The 17,200-nt window shown below is 44.6% G+C and overlaps 1 protein-coding gene across 1 annotated transcript in view; it reads left to right on the plus strand.

The window, feature by feature from the left end:
* Nucleotides 1-17,200, plus strand: part of slc25a22a (solute carrier family 25 member 22a) — a 230,612-nt gene that overhangs the window by 77,808 nt on the left and 135,604 nt on the right. The window contains 1 exon segment of the mRNA XM_038807493.1: nt 3,177-3,314. Coding sequence (XP_038663421.1) covers nt 3,295-3,314 — 20 coding nt within the window. The 5' untranslated portion in view covers nt 3,177-3,294.

A 17,200-nucleotide genomic window follows, 5' to 3' on the forward strand; every position in this document is an offset into this window, starting at 1 on the left:
ACTGTTCATCTGCCTTACCCGTAATACTTCTTGCATCAAAACATATTCACTTCAGGCCCCCAGACCTGCTGTTTTCAGCAACATCTCCCTGCCTGCTCTTCCTCAGAGCCACACTGGCCCTATTCCCTCGTTCTCCATCAATGCTTTCACCTTCTGACCTATTGCCCCGGTACTCACACTCCTGCCATACTATTTTAAACCCTCCCGTGTGACACTAGCAAACCCCGCGGCCAGGATATTTATGCCTCTCCAGTTTAGATGCAACCTGTCCTCCTTATACAGGTCACACCTATCCCGGAAGAGCTCCCAGAGATAATGGAAACCCTCCCTCCTACACCAGCTGTTTAGCCACGTGTTTAGCTGCTCTATCTTCCTATTTGTAGCCTCACTGGCACGTGGCACAGGGAGATGTTTTAGTCTGTTTTTTTGCGGGTTAATTTAGACTAAAAGTGCCTATTTTCTTGTCCTTCGGAGGAGTGCCACTTTACGTGCGATTGCTCAGCACATCCCCATCACCGGAAGTCGTCGCAGTAGAACAGTTTTAAAGCAGTGATGCTCAAATTTTCTTTGGCTGAAGTACCCTTTTCAAATGGAGTAATAACCGTCCCCCTATGCAAATTGTAATGCTACATAATAAATAATATGAAAGTGCTCCATGGGAGAATATTGAAATAATGTTTTCAAGAAAACCTATCTAGTATCTAGTTTCATTTCAGTTGGTGATGATCCATGCATGCTCCCCTCCTGTTTGAGACAACCAAACCACGCGGTATTGCCCATGTGGTGGCTGCCCTTTGCCCTATGTAACCCAGAGGTCAGCCAGCCCCAGTTTGAGGATCACTGCTCTAAAGGACATTTGTGAACTTGTTTATTTAAATGAGAAGCTGGCAGCTTCCTGGTGACATTTTATTTCCAATTTTCTTTGTTTGGAAATCAAATTCAGCAATTGTCGTGGTGGGATTTGAGTTTTCATTCTTTTGATTTTTGGTTCCAGGTGGGGCAACAGAGCTTGATTAACTTGCCAGATGGTGGTCATTTTATCAGTTCATATCCAGATAAATCCAGGTGCTATTCATTTGATTGGCATATATGTATTTCAATGCCCACAGTATCAAAACAGCTGGCATTGCCAGCAGTGAATATGGAATTTTATAACAATGGTGATGCTGTGGCAGCTAGAACAGCAGTTCTGATTCATGGCGCCTGAATCACTCCATTTCCATTACTGTGAGTGCCATGTGAGTGCTAGGGTAGCACAGTGGTTGGCACCGTTGCTCCATAGCGCCAGGATCCCAGGTTCGATTCCCGCTTGGATCACTGTCTGTGCGACGTCTGTAGGTTCTCCCCGTGTCTGCATGGGTTTCCTCCAGATGCTCTGGATTTTTCCCATAAGTCCCAAAAGATGTGCTTGTTAGGTGAATTGGACATTTTGAATTCTCTTTTGGTATACTCGAACAGGCGCCGGAGTGTGTTGACTAGGAGATTTTCACCGCAGTGTTAATATAAGCCTACTTGTGACACTAATAAAGATTATTATTATTACTGTGTGTTTGAGAATCTTTAAAAAAAAAGTTAGTGTCCAATTCATTTTGTTTTCCAATTAAGGGGCAATTTTTAGCGTGGCCAATCCACCTACCCTGCATCTTGGATTGTGTGGGCGAAACCCACGCAAGCACAGGGAGAATGTGGAAACTCCACACGGACAGTGACCCAGAGCCGGGATCGAATCTGGGACCTTGGCGCTGTGAGGCAGCTGTGCTAACCCACTGCGCCACCGTGCTGCCCATGAGAATCCTTTTTTAAAATTTGGACCGCCCAATTCTTTTTTTTTCCCAATTAAGGGGCAATTAAGCGTGGCCAATCCACCTACCCTGCACATCTTTGGGTTGTAGGAGTGAGACCCACGCAGACACGGGGAGAATGTGCAAACTCCACACAGACAGTGACCCAGGGCCGGGATCGAACCCGGGTCCTCAGCGCCGTGAGGCAGCAGTGTAACCATTGCTCCACCATGCAACTCCATGTCTCTGAGAATCTTACTGATAGTTAGAATTAAATTCTGCACTCTGTTTAATATTCCGTGCACACTGTAAATGACTGTTTTCTCATTTATACCTAATATTTTATGTTTTTATTGTTGCTGGGATATACAAGTTAGAACTAATTAAAAGTAGGTATCTGAAATGTTAGCTGCATGGGAAAGGGGATTGCCGATATTTGGCTGTACTATAATTGAGTACTCTGGGTTAGTAGAATTCTTGGGTAGAGGTTAGGATTTGGCTCACTGGCCAGATTCATCAGCATTTGTATACAAATGAAATCATACTTGGATCATATATTTTACAAAATAGAACCAATCACAAGTGATCAGAGAGGGGATGCGTGAACCCCCCACACCCCCTGCAAAAACCCACTCCCACAAATATCATCCTGATTGAGCCTTCCTTCACATGGCACTTGTATGCAGTCTTTAATGCTACCGAAGCTTAGCATCCCTTTCAAATTCACTGCTGAATCCCATTTCCTTATTTTATGTCTGCTACATGTTGTCCACTAACCCCCAGTGTATCTGAGGTTTGTAAAAAATGATAATGAAAAGATTAATATAGAGTCAAATCATTCATTTACTGTTTCCTCAAACCAGTGAACTGATTTGTGGACAGACCGTCCCAAAGTACTGTGTTAATAAAAGCAAAATTTGACTTATTTAATCCTTAGATATTGATGACTCAAAAATAAAGATGTCATCGTAATCCTATTATTGCACATTGTGTATCCTCCAACTCGGCATATATAACACGGTGGAAGAGTGTGTGTGTGTGATATATCTTATTCTTCTTCTCTCGTGATCACTTGTTAACACGTATGATTGTCCACCTAAGAACCTCCATATTTTTGTGGGTTCTTGCACGGCTGATGAGCCCATCTTAGAGCCGCTTCTTCGACCGCACACTTGGGCAGGCATTTCCAGGAGATGGGAACAGTCCTTGGACTCTAAATCGCTGCTATTCCTTTCTCAGACTCCTTTTCCGGGGCTTCCTCTTGCCATCTGGTATCCACAAAGAATTGTAGCCTGAGCATTTTCTCCATTTAATGTTTTGTGTATATTTAGACTTCCTAATGTGCTTTAGTTTTTAGATGGTGAGGTTTCTGATTTGGCTCCATTCTATTTGCAGGTGACCGAGTTAAGTAAATAACCCATCTCCACCTGGCTGCACAAATCTGAGATCACTGCGGATTTAACATCGAGCTGAGGAATCTTTCTCTCCGTAGAAGACTTGTGTTTTGACTTAAATGGCTGATAAACAAATCAGGTATTTGCACTAATGTTATTTTCACCATTGAAAATTTTAAAATCAAATTATTATTATTAACCCTGTGTTAAGTAAATTTGATCTGAAATTGATAATTAAATAACCTACACCCACATCTGTAAGCACTACAGCATGAATGATTGAATCCTTCCTGAAGGATCTGCTTCAACTCTAGGTGGCATTCATTTCTTTTAATCTTACCACTTATCTCTGCTCCAAATGCAGGCTCTGCTCCAAAGTGCAGGAGCACACCAGGATACAGTATCAATGATATTGGTTAGCTATGCCTATTCTTCTGTGGATGTCCTCACATTTATGTTTTCCTTTCCTCACCCGAAATCTACATCTTTAATAAGTCGTGCTGGATCATGAAAAAGAGTGAACCTAATTTTTCTTCCTCGTGCATCATCACCTTGTCCTCTTCCAGCCCCAAGAACAATGAGCTAGCTGTAGCACCATGGTGGTGATTAGCACAGTAGCACAGTGGTTAGCATCGTTGCCTCATTGCACCAGGTACCTGGGTTCGATTCCGGCTTGGATCACTATCTGCGCGCAGTTTGCACATTCTCCCCATGTCTGTGTGGGTCCCCTCCAGGCCCTCAAGTTTCCTCCCACAAGTCCCGAAAGATGTGCTTGTTAGGCGAGTTGGACATTCTGAATTCTTCCTCCGTGCACTTGAACAGGTGCCGGAGTGTGGCGACTGGGGGCTTTTCACAGTAACTTCACTGCAGTGTTAATGTAAGACTACTTGTGACACTAATAAAGATTATTAATTAAATTATTATCTACAATTTGCTTCAATTAATTGAAAATCACTTAATTTGAATATTAAAATTATGCAAAAGTAAGCCTATTCTACTAATATATAAACAATTTATATCACTAAATAATTCCTTTCTCAGGAAAAAAAGACTTCAAATTAACTATTGTCTCTTATAACTCAGCATGGGCGAGAGATTAAATCCCAAACCTGCCTGATCAATATAACATGTGATATGCTTAGCTCCTTAAAAAGATCTCATGAGCAGATGTTTAAGCATAAATTGTTTTACTCATAAGTGACTTTGACAGGCAAACTCTAATTTCCCAGTTGCCTGATACAACTCAGAACTGCATCACAAAAGTAATGTTACACTGATGATTTTATCTCCAAGATTCACCTGATTACTTTTCGGAGAGGATTTTTCGCAGCTCTTTTTATATATATATATATATCAAATGTTGTTTGGAGCTTGGAAAAGATGCCTATGGTTTCTCTGAACACTTTTCTCCTACAATGATTTTTTTTGTAGCCTGTATATTTGTGCTGAGAAATGGAATACTTCACATTTTAGGTGATCCGTATCAGCAAGTGTACTGGCCATGGTTGGACACAGTTGAGCTCCATCTTGTCTCTTCTCTCCTCCCTTTCAATCCCATTACCAGACTAGTGTGACATTACCCTGCCAAGCATGATGATAGGGATATGATGTTGTGGTAATAAAAAATGACAGAACTGGGTACTAAATATTTCTGGCTATAAGATGTTCAGGAAAGATAGGGAAGGAAATAAAGCAGGGGTGGTAGCTGTAATGATTAAGGAGAATACTCTGGTGCTGGAGCAAGAGAGAATGTCCTAGAGAGGTCAAGGGGATAATCTGTTTGGTTAGAGTGAACAGCAGAGTGATATTACAAATACTGGGTATATTTTATAGGGAAAGATATGGCGGAGAAACCTGGTAGGGAAATTACAGAGCGGTACAAAAACTGAGTTGTGATAACTGGGGACTTTAAGTATCCAACTATAAAATCGGATAGGGATAGCAGTAGGGTAAAGGGCATAGAGAAAGAATATTTTTTACTGGATAATTATCTTAATCCGTATTTTTCCAGCCCAATGAGGAAGGGGGCACTGTTGAATCTGGTTCTGAGGAATGAGGTGAATCTAATATCAATAGAGGAACATCAGGGGACAGTGATCATAGCATTGTAAAGTTTAAGTTAGCTATGGAAAAGGATTCAATTCAAATGTCTTTCAAAAGGGGATTGGATAAGCACCCAAAGAGAAAATCTGCAGGGATCAAGCAAAGGACAGTGGAGGGGAATAGCTGAATTGTTCTTGCAAAGGGCCAGCACAGACATAGTGGGGCCAAATGGCTTTCTCCTGTGCTATAACCATTCTATGGTTCTATAAACTATAAACCCAGTTTCCAGAACTCAAAGATTAGTGTGTAACACCCAGAGTTCTGCTTTCTCCAGTTTCCATTGTGTAACCATCTGCAAAAATATACTTTCGATAAATTACTGAGCCTGCTTTGCTGACAATGATGGTCCTTTTGAATGCACAGTATTAAATCCAGTCTGGTGCTAAATTCAGATTACTGGGCTTTGTAGCTGGTTTGGATCAGCTTTGAGTTTGTTTCAAAATGAGTGATTGCTGAAACCAAATGGGATTGTGAAACTGAGAATTCTTCTTAAACTCAATGATAAAGGGCTGAACATCATATCTGATTTTTGGTAGACCTTGACGTCAGCTAGAATGTACTTTTCTTTGTTGCAAAACCCAGGTGAAAGGTCAAGGCCTGCAGTGTAGGACACTACCAGGGCTGATAAGTTAGATAGAAGATCTCAGTGAGCACGTGGCCAATCTGTGGAGCAGACTCCCTATGGAGACGATGGAAGCGGTTAGTATTGATTAATTCAAATGCAAATTAGATAGATTTCTTTCAGAAAATAACATTTTGACATACCATGTATGAATATTCTGAGACATGATGTGGGATAATTTCAAAGAAAATGGTGACTTTGGATCTACAATTCCCAAAGATCTCCACCACTGCCATTTTCCTTCTCTAACTCCATTATTATGGTATCATTACAAAGTATGTTGTTTGTACCATGTTGGTAATTAATACTCTTCATGAGCCTCCTGCTGCACCTCTTTGTGTCAACATATCCTAATTTTCTTTCTCTCATGTTTCCCCTTGCATGCATCTATGCTATTTTCCTCAATGACTTCCTGTTGCAGTGTGTTAATGACCTCTTTCCAGGGAAGTAAGTTTCTCTTAAATTCCCCCTTGAAGTTGTTAGCGACTATCTTATCTGTATGGCTCCTAGTTCTAGCCTTGCTCACAAATGGAAAGAACCTCTCTATAGTGTAACTACCAGGATAGTACAAGGTGAGCTAGATGGAGTGTAGTCATACATAGAATAGTACAGCACAGAACAGGCCCTTCGGCCCTCGATGTTGTGCCGAGCAATGATCACCCTACTTAAACCCATGTAACCTGTATACCCGTAACCCAACAATCCCCCCATTAACCTTACACTACGGGCAGCCAATCCCTATATTTATTTCTATGAGAACGACACTGAGAACCCGGGTTCGAATCCCGACCCTGAGTCACTGTCCGTGTGGAATTTGCAAGTTCTCCCCATGTGGGTTTTACCCCCACAACCCAAAAGATGTGCAGGATAGGTAGATTGTTCATGCTAAATTGCCCCTTAATTGGAAATAAAATAATTGGGTACTCTAAATTTATTTTAAAAAAATGAAAAACAAAAATATTTCTGAGATAAATAAAGAAGAAATGAGTGAAGCGGAAATAATTAGAGTGGTGCAGTTTGGAGGTCATGGGAAAGAATGGGTTAGAATAGGAACAAAAGTGATGTTAATTTGGCATCACTACTTAATATAAAGCCAAATCCATACCCTTTGGAGCAAATAAGTGGCAATATGAATAGTACTAATCTGTTATAAATTGTGGGCCAAATCATAAAAAGCCTCACGAATGCACCTGTCACTATGCCTCACAAAACCAGTTCCTTTAATATTTTTTTCCCACACTCTCTTGCTGTCCTCTAACATGAACTGTTATTCGTACTTTGAATTTCAGGTTTTCAGTGAGTTCTGAACTCCTTTGGCAACGCCACAGTTTGCATCTGTTCTTGCTGTGTGGCCAGATCACTGTGGAGAATAGTAATGAAAGATAATTAAGGCTCTTGGCAGCATGACCATTTTCCTCACTTCATCGTTAATCCTGTGCCTGTCCAAATGACTTTTGAATCAGTTGGTCCGCAGCCCAAAAGTGGCTTTGCAGGTCCACTTGCTCCTCTGGCACTTGCTCTTCCTTTTGGGCATTTCATCTTGTTCCACCCCTCTCACCTGTCATTTAAAATCCTGTAAAATACTGCCCATCCAAGTATCATAAAAATTAGTAGAGATTCTAACTTTCATCTCAATTCGGAATGTGTTTTAAATTGCAAGAAGAGATTACACAAGGTAGGTTTCTATTCCCTGGAATTTAGACGGCTAAGAGTTGATTTGATTGACGTTTCCAGATATTAAGTGGAACAGTTTAAAATAGATGGAGAGAAACTAATTCTGCTGGTTGGAAAGTCTAGGGTTAGGGAGCTTAGTTTAAAAATTGGAACCAGACCTTTTAGAAATGAAATTCAGAAACAATTCTACACCGCAAATTTGGAACTCTCTTACACAAATGTCACTTGGTAGTGAGTCAATTGCTAAATTTAAATTTGGGATTGATGAATCCTTTTTAGCTGACAATATTAAGTCGCAGATTAACCATGATCTCATTGAAATGGAACAAGCTGAAGGGGTTAAATGGCCTATTCCAGCTCCTATGTTCTGTCTCTTGAGTTCATTGACCTCTTATTCTCACTTGATCCCTTCGTCTATAACTTACATTCCCAACTTACATTCACGGCTGTGTCTGGAATGGTTTGTTTCAGTGATCTCCTTTTCTTGTTATTGTACTCATTTATGTGGTAGTTACAGTTCATCATTGCGAGTTACAGCTATGTTATTGGTTGTAGAAGCATGATCTGTCAGAAACTTTGACCTTCTGTTTGCTGTACTGTGGGTTTATGCTGAGCTCACTATACTAATGTAAAAAATCTTGAAAATTAACATTAAGACTAATTGGAGTGAACAGGTTCTTTTTTTGCTTGGCAGAGAAACTTAATTCTGACCCAGCTCAAATCTGTATCCTGTACAAAGAAATGAAAAAGGAGTTGATTTTTTCCAATTAATTTATCTGCTTACTGCTACAACCAGTTTCAATCAATCCAGGCTGAGTTGATGGGACAAGATAGGAAGGAGGGATTAGCGGATAATGTCCTATTTAGTTAGTATAGGTTGTCACTTCTGGCTTATGAATTTATCGCAAGAGACGTGATTTCTAAGTAAAATCAAGCTTCACTCATGATCTTGCACAAGGACTCTGAAATCCTGGATTCATCACAGTCATTTAAAAATGGACCGTTTGTAGGCCCTTGTGTCCTGCTCCCAGCTGGGTCTCACAATCACAGCAACAGGACTGCCATGAAGCCAGATAGGACAGGGAGAAAAGGGGGAGGGGTAGCAGCATTGATTCATGAGAGCATTGCAGTGCTGGAGAAAGAGGATGTCTGAGAGGGATCAAGGGCAAAATCTATTTGGCTAGAGATCTGGAACAAAAATGGCATAATGACATTGCTCTGTATCATCTATAGGACACCAACTATTGGGAAGAATGTAGAGGAACAAATTTGCAATTAAATTATGGAGAGGTTCAAAAATTATAGTGGAGGGTGTGCTTTATTTATCCAAATATAGACTGGGATAGTAATAGTTTAAAGGGCAGAGTAGGGCAAGAATGCCTGAAAATTTTCTGATGTGTTCAGGAGAATTTTCTTCCGGATATTTCCAGTCCAACGATTAGGGAGGCACTGTTAGACCTGGTGCTTGAAAATGAGGTGAACCAAGTAGATCAGGTGTCAGTGGGGAAACATTTAGTGGGCAGTGATCATTGCTTCATACATTTCAGGCTAACTATGGAATGGGACAAAAAACAGTCCAGAGTAAGAAAAATTAATTGGGTGCAGAGCCAACTTCAATTTGGGCAGCACAGTAGCATTGTGGATAGCACAATGGCTTCACAGCTCCAGAGTCCCAGGTTCGATTCCTACTTAGGTCACTGTCTGTGTGGAGTCTGCACATCTTCCCCGTGTGTGCGTGGGTTTCCTCCCACAGTCCAAAGATGTGCAGGTTAGGTGGATTGGCCAAGATAAATTGCCCTTACTGTACAAAATTGCCCTTAGTGTTGGGTGGGGTGACTGGGTTATGGGATAGGGTGGAGGTGTTGACCTTGGGTAGGGTACTCTTTCCAAGAGCCGGTGCAGACTCGATGGGCTGAATGGCCTCCTTCTGAATTGTAAATTCTATGAAAAAAAAACAGATCTGAGTCAAGTAAATTGGAGTCAAAAGTTGGCAGGAAAGAAAATGTTAGCTGTTCAATGACCTGTCTTCAAAGAAAAGATGATTCCTGCACAGTCGAGGCATATTTCCTCTGAAAGAAAGATTGGACAAACCAACCCAAAGCTCCCTGGGAGACGGAAGTTATTATTTTTTTAAATTTAGAGTACCCAACTATTATTATTTTTTCAATTAAGGGGCAATTTAGCATGACCAATCCACCTAATCAGCGCATCTTTTGGTTGTGGGTGTGAAACCCACGCAGACACGGGTAGAATGTGCAAACTTCACATGGACAGTGACCCAGGGCTGGGATTTGAATCCAGGTCCTTAACGACGTAGTCCCAGTGCTAAGCACTGCGCTGCTCTAGGGAGATGGAATTTGTGAGAATGAAGAAAAATTGTGCTTATGCCTCGCTTGCAGCCTTGCGCAGCGACTCCAAATTAGAAACAGAAGACCACCTGGCTCCTTATCATGGCTGCTGGCACATTCTCTTGCTGCCTGTTTCAAGCTGCTCTGGACACACTGCCCTCTTAAGGACAGAGCCCATGTTGACTGCCCCACAATGAAACAGCAGAGATGTATCAAAGCAAAGGAACCTTCCCCTCATAACCCATCTTAATGATAACATAGGATCCTTGCTTTCTGGGCAATTTGTGAACAGTTTTTACTTTCTCCCGAGCACTCGTGGACAGGCTGTCTCTTCAACAGAAAACCAAGCTGAATACAGAAGGTTCAGAAGAGAGGTGAAGAAGCAAATAAGAGAAGCAAAGGGAGAGCATGCAAAGAGACTGGCAAATAACATAAAGGGGAATCCAAAAGCACTTCTAGTTTAAACCAACATACTGAACAGAAAACCCCCCATTCTACTTCTAATTTCAATTAGAAATTACTTTTTTACATTAGCTTTGTGAGTGGTCACTAAATTCTCCTGCAACCAAAGATGTGTTATAGCGCCATGAATTCACTCTGACTCTTAATTTCAGGACCACCTTCCGAAGTGAGGGGGTTTCCTGGAGATTCTCCCTCTAGCATTCATCTAGGGAAACCTTCAGCCTTGCTTCCATATCTCAAATTTGGATTCCCCAGCCTGAGCATGGGCCTCGCTTGCAGCCTTGCGCAGCGACTCCAAATTAGAAACAGAAGACCACTTGGCTCCTTATCATGGCTGCTGGCACATTCTCTCGCTGCCTGTTTCAAGCTGCTCTGGACACACTGCCCTCTTAAGGACAGATCCCATGTTGACTGCCCCACAATGAAACAGCAGAGATGTATCAAAGCAAAGGAACCTTCCCCTCATAACCCATCTTAATGAAAACATAGGATCCTTGCTTTCTGGGCAATTTGTGGAAAGTTTTTATTTTCTCCCGAGCACTCGCGGACAGGCCGTCTCTTCAAAAGATAGCTAACCAGGCATCCGTTGATTTACTTTTTTTTAATAAATGTTTTTTGATTGGGTTTTTGAACAAAGTATATTTACAGTTTTGTACACAGAATAAGCTATATAGTATATATAGAAGAGAAGGGCACACACAAACATACCAAAAAGAAGTAATAATAAAAAAGAAAAGAAAAAAGAAAATTAAATAACTGGTAGGGTATTATGCTCAACAGCAGCAACTGTACAACTGGCAAAATTATTTACAACACATAAGTAGGCAACTGTTAGTTTGGGGGGGGGGGGGGGGGGGGGGGGGGGGGGGGGGGGGGGGAAACTGGGGAGGTAGATATACATTTGGGTGCCGGAGAAACAATTGCATAGGGCAATAATCAAATAGGTCGGGTGTTGATGTTGTTACTTGCTTCTCCCGGATGGATCTCGCTGCTGTTGTTGTCTCACGCTCACCTCCGCTTCAGTCTTTCCACCTGTCTTTTGCCTGTGTTCTCCTTGTTCTCTATTCCTATAGATGCCAAGTTTGTTATCGTTTCCCGTGCCCTCCTTCCGGCTATCATTTCCCCACCTCCCTGGTTCTCCTCTCTTGTTCCCTGTCTCTTACCTCTTCCCCCTCCCCCCTGGTTCTGCCCCCTCCCTCCTCCTGTGGTTGGCCTTTCTTCCCTCTTAGGTTTAGCTGTCCCCCCTGCCCCCCCATCTCCCGGCCTATCTCTCCCTCTCGTGCTTTGGCTACTTTCCCCTGATTCCTGGCTATTCTTCTGCTTGTTCGTTGGCCGCAAACAGATCCCGGAACAATTGGGTGAGTGGCTCCCACGTTCTGTGGAAGCCGTCGTCTGACCCTCGGATGGCGAATTTGATTTTCTCCATTTGGAGAGATTCCGAGAGGTCGGACAGCCAGTCTGCAGCTTTGGGTGGTGCTGCTGACCGCCAGCCAAACAGGATCCTACGGTGGGTGATCAGGGAGGCAAAGGCAAGAGCATCCGCCCTCCTCCCCAGGAATAGATCTGGCTGGTCTGAAACCCCGAAGATCGCCACTTTTCAGTCATGGCTCCACCCTCTCCCCACCACTTTGGACATTGCCTTGAAGAAGGTTGTCCAGTACCCCGCAAGTCTGGGGCAAGACAAGAACCTGTGAGCGTGATTGGACGGAGATCCTTGGCAACGTTCACATCTATCCTCCACCTCTGGGAAGAACCTACTCATACGGGTTCTTGTTAAGTGGGCACTATGTACCACTTTGAGCTGCGTCAGGCTGAGCCTTGCGCACGTGGAGGTGGTGTTGACTCTATGCAGTGCTTCGCTCCAGAGTGCCCTACCCCGTTGATTTACTTTTAAGACCCTATGGCTTCACTAATATAGCATGGGCCTCTATTTGATTCGTAATTACCCCAGACCTAAGTGCAAAACCCGCCCCCCCCTTTCCATGCTTTAATTTATCCTATATTAATCCTATATTAAAAATTTACAATTTCTGTTGTGGCTCGAGGCAATAGTAGAGAGATGTCCTGTATAACTGAATAAGGGCTTATAGGTCACAAATGAAGGCAAATTATGTACAGGCACAGAATCACAAAACAGGTCTTCACTCTCTGGCTCCAAGGTCCACTTTGCCCAGGACTCGGCTCCTGGGACCCTGTGCTTTTTCCCCATTAGTTGGGCTTTGCACGCTCCCATGTAACAGGCCATGGGGGCTCTCCCATTAAAGGGGCTGCAATATCGCAATTTCCAAACTAAAAATAATCTTATCAGCAATTGTAATATCAGGCAGAGCTCTCAATAATCAAGTAAATTTTAAAAGGAGTAAATCAATTTTTCTGGTGGTGGCTGCTCCTGCCTAGGGATAAAATTGAATGGGCCCCTTAGCTGCATTTGCAATCTGAAGTCAGCCACTCAGTGTCTGACACTCACTGATCTCCAAGTTGCCACCACTCGGATCCTCTGCTTTTACACAGCCCAGGCTTTGGGCCATCTTCATGCCCCGATTGTCACTCTGGAATCTTCTGGCTGGTGGAGCATTCCTTGTAGGATTGTAGGTCGGGATGGTTCATGAGCAGGAGGGAGGGATTGTCCTGAAAAAAAAAAGGGAAAACGCTGGTCGTTTAACACCGGCTTGTCCAAAGTACAGCCTACTGGTCGGATATGGCCTGCAAAAGACCCTCTATGCAGGGGGCCGGATTGAGGTCCTTTGGGGTTGGGATCAGGTCAGAGCCCATAGTGGCCGGGGCTGGGTCAGGTCCCGTGATGGCAGGAGTCAGGTCCCGTGATGGCTGGAGTCAGGTCCCGTGATGGCTGGAGTCAGGTGGGAGCCGGGTCAGAGACCATGGGGTTTCAGGGTTGGGTCGTGCATAGGTCGGGGCCCGTGGGGGTTAGGTTGGCGCTGGAGTCGGGGCCCCTGTGGGTCGGGTGGAGCCGGGGAGGCTGGGGTTGAGTCTTGAATGTAAAAATAAATGACAGGGTTATGGGGATAGAGTAGGGGAGTGCGACTAACTGGATAAGCTCTCCCAACAAGCTGGTACAGACACAATGAACTGAATGGCTTCCATCTGTGCTGCCACAGCACGGGTAGCATGGTGGTTAGCATAAATGCTTCACAGCTCCAGGGTCCCAGGTTCGGTTCCCGGCTGGGTCACTGTCTGTGCGGAGTCTGCACGTCCTCCCCGTGTGTGCGTGGGTTTCCTCCGGGTGCTCGGGTTTCCTCCCGCAGTCCAAAGATGTGCAGGTTAGGTGGATTGGCCATGATAAATTGCCCTTAGTGTCCTTAAAAAGTAAGGTTAAGGGGGGTTGTTTGGGTTACGGGTAAAGGGTGGATACGTGGGTTTGAGTAGGGTGATCATTGTTCGGCACAACATCGAGGGCTGAAGGGCCTGTTCTGTGCTGTACTGTTCTATGTTCTAGCTAATCCTCTTTTAGCATGTCCAGGGATAGGGAGGATTTTTAGTATTAGCAATAATATTAGTCCATTGGAAGTAGCTCAGAGAAGGTTAACTGCAGTGTTTTTCCAGCTTTTTTTCCGGGGACCCATTTTTACTAACCGGCCGACCTTCGCGACCCACGCCGGCCGACCTTCGCGACCCACGCCGGCCGACCTTCGCGACCCACGCCGGCCGACCTTCGCGACCCACGCCGGCCGACCTTCGCGACCCACGCCGGCCGACCTTCGCGACCCACGCCGGCCGACCTTCGCGACCCACGCCGGCCGACCTTCGCGACCCACGCCGGCCGACCTTCGCGACCCACGCCGGCCGACCTTCGCGACCCACGCCGGCCGACCTTCGCGACCCGACATTTTCTCTTACCCTGTTTGTTGCTGACAAAGATGGAAGAAATGATTTTGGGTCCCTTTGGCCCCCCAAAAAGGCTGCGAGCATAAAAGAAAAAATGCGGCCGCACTGCACATACTTTCGCGCATGAGCACCGATGATCAGGCATGCATGCGTAGTGCGGTCGAATTTTTTAATGTGTTCGTAGCTATTTTGAAGACCACTTGCAGCCGGCATAGTTGAAAGCCAGCTGCTGCGGCTAGTGGGCTCGGATTTGCGCGATCGGGAGCGCCGCGACGGACGGCTCTGCGACCCTCCTGACACCCGCCCTTGACCCACCCGCGGGTTACGCCCCCGAGTTTGACAATGCCTGGTTTACCGGACTGATACCTGGAATTGGCAAGTTTTCTTTTGAGGTAAGGTTTGACATGTTAGGCTTTTATTACTGGAGTTCAGAAGGCTACATGATTGAAACACAGGATCCTGAGGGGTCGTGACAGGGTAAATATGGAGAGGATGTTTCCTCGTGTGGGAGAATCTAGAACTAGGGTCGCTGTTTAAAAACAAGGGGTCGTCGAATTAAATCTGAGAGGAGGCAGAATATTTTCTCTAAGGGTTGAGTCTTTGGAACCCTTCTGAAAAGGTGGTAGAAATAAGAGTCTTTGAATATGTTTAACGCAAAGGTGAATAGATTCTTGGGAAGCAGTGGGGCTGATAGATTATTGGGCGTTGGCGGTATGCAAATTTAAGGTTACCATTAGATCAGCCATGATCTTGCTAAATGCAGAGCAGACCCGCTGGGCAGAATGGCCTATTCCTCTGTGTTCATATGTTCATAAGTTTTTTTTTTCGTAAAGTGTTTTCAGATTCAGTAATATAGTTTTTATTAAAATTAAATAAACGAGAGGTTTATAAACCAAATGTTGATCTGCATTGGTTTATGTTTGGGGAAACAAAGCATGATTTTAATACAAATCTGTTGGTTTTTAAGAGTTTGTCGATTGATTTATGAGATATTAGGGTTGGCATGCCTCTTATGGGCTCAGAATTATTCCCTGTACCCCGTGGAGTTTCTGTGTAAAAGTCTGAATAGCTAGCTGCAGTGATCCATGTCTCTGTGTCTGCCTTTCTTTCAGTTAGCTGTGGTCAGGACTGGCCACTATTACACATGACCATGATTACTTGAATTGTCATTACTTTTCAAGAAAGTGTTTTTTTGTAAACTTTCCTTGCAAAGCGTATAAAACTGACCGTTCCGCTTTTGTACTAGGGTTTAACCATGCACCCACTTCCCTACCTCAACAACTCACACCCGCCACCATCACCTCCGTAGACAAATGGGGTGAATAGTCATAGAACATACAGTGCAGAAGGAGGCCATTCTTCCCATCGAGTCTGCACGGGCACACTTAAGCCCTCACTTCTGCCCTATCCCCATAACCCAATAACCCCTCCTAACCTTTTGGTCACTAAGGGCAATTTTTCATGGCCAATCCACCTAACCTGCACGTCTTTGGACTGTGCACCCTGAGGAAGCCCACGCAGACACGGGGAGAACGTGCAGACTCCACACAGACAGTGACCTAGCGGGGAATCAAACCTGGGACCCTGGTGCTGTGAAGCCACAGTACTATCCGCGTCTGCTACCATGCTGCCCTATGCAGTCATCTAATAATCTGCACAGACTCTGTCTGGTTGCCAGTGCTGTTTGGATTTGACTCTAATTTGGAATTTTCCTCTCATCCACTCCCCACCCCCACTAAGTTTCTGTCCCGTTCGCTCAAAGAAATGGACTTGCCGTCCATTACAACACTGACTTCACTTCATAAGTACTTCATTGACATGAAATGCAAGTTTTTTTTCTTTGCTCTGAATGCGCCAATGCTGGCTTTTGATCTTTAACCAAGCGGGTTCTTCATGTGTGATGATTGACATTAAGTGGTGATGGGCAATTTTTACTTTGGAGTGGCTGGAATAGAAACAACATGCAGGGTTACAGAGGAAAAGACAGGAGAATGCTTTTTTAAGGCATTTGTACGTACGTTAAACACAAGCCAACACAAGAGTAAGAACAAAGATAAACCTTGTAACAAATAAATAACTCCCGAAATGCCCCAACCTTACTGCTGTTCCCCTTCACCCAACCTGCCTCCCCCATACCAACACCTCAATTTTACGGCTTCCATCTCCGGACAAACCCATCAACCGGCCCTCTTAAGCCAAACTTAATTTTCTCCAGTCTCAGGAACTCCACCAGGTTGCTCACCCAAACACCCCAGCTTCGGCAGCGCCTCGTCCCTCCAGGACAGCCACCACCCCCCCCCCCCCCCCCCCCCAAAAACACGGTGCCTCCCAACGGGTCCATCATATAAAGCAACAGGTCATCCGGGTATAGCGTGACGCTATGCTCCAATCCCCCGCCCCGCTCTATCCACCTCCAAATCCTTGACGCTCTAAGCACCATTGCCAGTGGCTCTATTGCCAAGGCCAAGAACAACAAGGAGAGTGGATCTTGTTCCACGGTATAACCAGAAGTACCACAAACTCACCCGATTTGTTTCTACACTCGCTACAGGAGCCTGTAGAACAAACGGACCCAGTCCACAAATCCCTGCCCGAATCCGAACCGCCCAACACTTCCCACAAATACTCCCACTCCACCTGTCAAACGCCTTCTCCACATCCGTTGCGACCGCCACCTCCACATCCTGTCCCTCCGGGGCATCACATTAAGTAATCTCCTGACATTCGCTGACAGATTCCTCCCCTTTACAAACACCGTCTGGTCTTCCCCTATCACCCCCGGCACACAGTCCTCAATCTGCGAGGCCAAGATCTTTGCCAGTAGTGTGGCGTCCACATTTAACAACGATATCAGGCGATAGGACCCACACTTCTCCGGGTCTTTATCCTTCTTTAATATTAGGGATATGGAAGCCTGTGATAATGTAGGGGGTAATTCCCCCTTAACCCTTGCCTTGTTATATGCCCTTGCCA

The sequence above is a fragment of the Scyliorhinus canicula genome, chromosome 9 (assembly GCF_902713615.1).
Source record: "Scyliorhinus canicula chromosome 9, sScyCan1.1, whole genome shotgun sequence".
NCBI classification, from domain to species: Eukaryota; Metazoa; Chordata; class Chondrichthyes; order Carcharhiniformes; family Scyliorhinidae; genus Scyliorhinus; species Scyliorhinus canicula.